The sequence below is a fragment of the Macadamia integrifolia genome, chromosome 1, assembly GCF_013358625.1.
Source record: "Macadamia integrifolia cultivar HAES 741 chromosome 1, SCU_Mint_v3, whole genome shotgun sequence".
In the NCBI taxonomy this organism is placed as follows: domain Eukaryota; kingdom Viridiplantae; phylum Streptophyta; class Magnoliopsida; order Proteales; family Proteaceae; genus Macadamia; species Macadamia integrifolia.
This window is the reverse complement of record NC_056557.1, coordinates 33,754,634-33,758,545: the sequence shown is the minus strand read 5'-3', so window position 1 is coordinate 33,758,545 and position 3,912 is coordinate 33,754,634. Positions and strand designations below refer to the sequence as shown.

At 48.4% G+C, this 3,912-nt stretch overlaps 1 protein-coding gene across 1 annotated transcript; it reads right to left on the bottom strand.

Moving 5' to 3' along the window:
- Positions 1-2,631: 2,631 nt before the first annotated feature.
- Positions 2,632-3,262, bottom strand: LOC122085079 (acyl-coenzyme A thioesterase 13-like; the record flags this gene model as incomplete). Its single annotated transcript, XM_042653524.1, is given in 2 exon segments — positions 2,632-2,778; positions 2,897-3,262. Coding segments are annotated over 2 exon segments (330 nt in total), but the record flags the coding sequence as incomplete, so codon positions are not given.
- Between the last annotated feature and the right edge of the window lie 650 nt (positions 3,263-3,912).

The following is a 3,912-nucleotide window of genomic DNA, read 5'->3' as shown; positions in this document are numbered from 1 at the left end:
GGAAGTCGGGTAACCCTTTAGAAGCCGAAGGTCCTTTCGGGGGCAAAAGTAATACCAACCCGAAAGCCCCTTGCAGGCCTGAAGGAGAAAACAGTTAATGAAGAGGGGGAGGGAGAGGGGCCTCTGGTGCCTTACGAAGAAGACGACGAAGCTGAGCACTTGTCGCCACCCATTCGGCGTCAGCTGGGTCGGACATACCCCATAGTGACGAAACACTCGGGTGAAGAAGGGGTGGAGGGGCAACCAAAGGCCGGCCTTAAACGCCTCCTTGTACAAGCACAACTCCTCGGAGTTCCGATAGCTGGCTCGGTCGGATGGTCTGGGTAGACGGAGCTCGAAAGCGTCCGAGACACCGAAGGAGGCCCTCAGCTCCTCCAGTTCTGGCTCGTCCATCGTGGATACGATGTTGAGAGCCTCCACTTCTAAGGGCTCCTGGGTCTGAGCTCGGGAATCGAGCACCCTCTCCCTGAATCCTGCACCGTTAGAGCCACCCTCGAACCCAGACAGCGAGGCCGCGGATGATGAGTCGCGGGAAGAGGGAGAGTCAGTGGAATCCGAGGACATCCCTCGGACCTCCCCTGGACTCCTATGCCTACGTTTTGGCCTCGTCCTCTCGGAGGACGATGGGCTGTAGCCCGACGAGCAAGACATCAACACACTTTTTGGGTGTCGCTAAACTAGGGGAAGTCAAGACGAAGACGAGATCTTCGAAAAGAACACCGAGGCAGAAGGTAAGCTCTCCGAAGGGAAAAGAAAAGTGCCCCACAAATGGCCCCCCACACTATATAGATGGGGAGAAAGACGGTACGACTACCCGAGCATTAATGGTGTCGCCACGTCAGAGTACAAAGCCTCGAGATATGCGCCCGAACGGACCTGACAGAAGGTCCCCCTCTCGGTTGGGAGTTCGGCCAAAGCCGAACGGACTTGACCGAGGGTTCCCCTCTCGGTTGGGAGTGCGGCCAAAGCCGAACGGACCTGACCGAGGGTCCCCCTCTCGGTTGGGAGTTCGGCCAAAGCCGAACGGACCTAATCGAGGGTCCCCCTCTCGGTTGGGAGTTCGGCCAAAGCCAAACGGACCTGATCGAGGGTCCCCCTCTCGATTGGGAGTTCGGCCAAAGCCGAACGAACCTGACCGAGGGTCCTCCCCTCGGATTGGGAGTTCGGCCAAAGCCGAACGGACCTGACCGAGGGTCCCCCTCTCGGTTGGGATTGCGGCCAAAGCTGAACGGACCTGACCGAGGGTCCCCCTCTAGGTTGGGAGTTCGGCCAAAGCCGAACGGACATGACTGAGGGTCTCCCTCTCGGTTGGGAGTTCGGCCAAAGCTGAACGGACCTGACCGAGGGTCCTCACCTCGGATTGGGAGTTCGGCCAAAGCCGAACGGACCTAACCGAGGGTCCCCCTCTCGGTTGGGAGTTCGGCCAAAGCCGAAAGGACCTGACCGAGGGTCCTCACCTCGGATTGGGAGTTCGGCCAAAGCCGAACGGACCTGACCGAGGGTCCCCACCTCGGATTGGGAGTTCGGCCAAAGCCGAATGGACCTGACCGAGGGTCCCCCTCTCGATTGGGAGTTCGGCCAAAGCCGAACGGACCTGACCGAGGGTCCTCACCTCGGATTGGGAGTTCGGCCAAAGCCGAACGGACCCGACCGAGGGTCCTTCCTTCGGATTAGGAGTTCAGCCAAAGCCGAAAGGACCTAACCGAGGGTCCTCACCTTGGATTGGGAGTTCGGCCAAAGCCGAACGGACCTGACCGAGGGTCCTCACCTCGGTAGGGGGCTCAGAGTAAGGCCGAGCCGAGCCGACCAAAGGTCTTTACCTCGGCTAACCGCAGGCCTCGGTCGCATGCAAGACTAAGGCCGAAGGAATAAGGCCGAAAGAAAGAAAAAAAAAAAGGGGAAAAAAGGAAGTGATGAAGAAAAGAGCGATGATTGCGAAAAAGTTGGTTACTCCCACAGGAAGAGACTCCTAGTGGGAGTAAGGGGGCTCCTGATACAGCCAAACAAATTCTCTCGGTGGGGAAAGGACACGTGTCGCCCCCGAGACACGTGTCGTCCACCAGATAAGGATTCCAAGGACTCAATCACGCTCGATCACGTCGTTTGCATGAGGGGAATATTCCCCACAAGAAGGACGGCCGTATGGGAGAAGGACAGAGGAAAAGACAAGGAAAAACCCTAGACCCAAGGAACCATATAAGGGGGCCGAGAGGAAGGAAGAAGGTAAGCATTCAGACCCTCACCATTACTCCCTTACTGAAAACTGTGCGGCCGACCCTAACTTGAGCGTCGGAGGACTAACCCCAGACAAACCTCCGGGCCTCTGTCGTCTGTGCTTGTGCAGGACCAACTCGCGGGGTTTTTTGGCAGCAACAGTGATCAAATAGAATCTTTAATTTTCTCCACACATGGCTTCTACAACTTCAGAATTTGTCAATTTTGTTTGACATAGAGTAGCAAATACTTGGGGATGAAACAAAATAAAAATTTTAAAAAGAGTACCATTTGTTTTTCTTTAAATTCTCAATTGAAGAGGTAATCCAGCATTAACAATATCGAAGTAGCAGACCCAATATACAGAAAAGATACTGAGATTATATTAACGGAAAGAGCAGATTAGTTGGTACCCACATCCGGAAATGCAGCATCCAAGTAGGTGACATTGATTTCAACAGAAACACCGGTTGTTTGAGCTCCAACAGTATACATTGTTAATGCCCCAACTATGTCCACCAGCGTTGCTGTCACCCCGCCGTGCAGGAAGTTATCATCAGAGTTCTTAATCCAACAAGGAAAACGAAAACCCAATTCAAAAATCAAAATTAAAGAGAAAGATTTATGTGTCTCCGTCTTCTAAGTTTGGAATCAAACCAGATGAAGGGAGTGTTGGACTTACCACAAGGCAACGAGGGACTTTCATGGAGCAGACGATTCGACCTGGTTCGATGACATCGATTTGAATCCCTTGCAAAGTAAGATGGTCGAAAAACTCAGTTTTGCTGGACACTGCATCGATCGAATTATTCTCAATCTCCTCTTCCCCTCTCTCTAATAATCTCCTCACTGAATCCAAATCCATTTAGCTTTCTGCAACTCAATTCCTCAATTAACATTCGACAACAAGAAGTCAGCATCCCAACCAAATGGTAAATGGTATGTCTTCAGCTACTTAAACATCAAGTTGGCTTCAAATGGATCGATCCTGAGGTCGCCGCCGTAATTTTCTATTGTTTATATTCATGGTCCTTTAATTTTTTAATATTTTAATTTTTTAATATTTTAATTTTTTTAAATTTTTTAATTTTTTATATGCTTTGATTCATTATGTAATCTCTCTCTCTCTCTCTCTCTCTCTCTCTCTCAAATTCAAAGAAACCTTAGAAGTAAAATTGGGCAATCCTGAACTAAAATCCTACTTTTGAAAAACAAAGAAAGGTACAGGAAGCAGGAAAACAAGGTGCAGGGACTTAATGGAGGCTATTCTAATGAATGGAGTTGACTAAATTGATGGGAGAATCGAACCCTTCTATCGAAACTAAGATAAAAGATAAATCACATGTCAAATTTTAAAATGTATTAGACAAGTTTTTTCATATTTACCCCAAATTTTTTTTCCATAGATATTTCATTTGTACACCTTTTCATATATTGTCATATTTTCTTGTAAATTTTTAGTGGTTAATTTTGTTTTGGGAAAATTTCAATCACCCCTCTTTACTCTCTATTTACTCAAACTTCTCTATCAAAAGTTTCATCTTTGATTTCCAAAAAAAAAAAAGAACTTTTACCTCTTCTTCTCCTTGTTACTTCAAAATGGCCAAATTACCACTCCTATTAACCTATTAACTAGTTCTTAACACTTTTCTTCTTCTTTTTTTTTTTTTTTTTCTTCTTTTTTTCTTTTCTTCAATT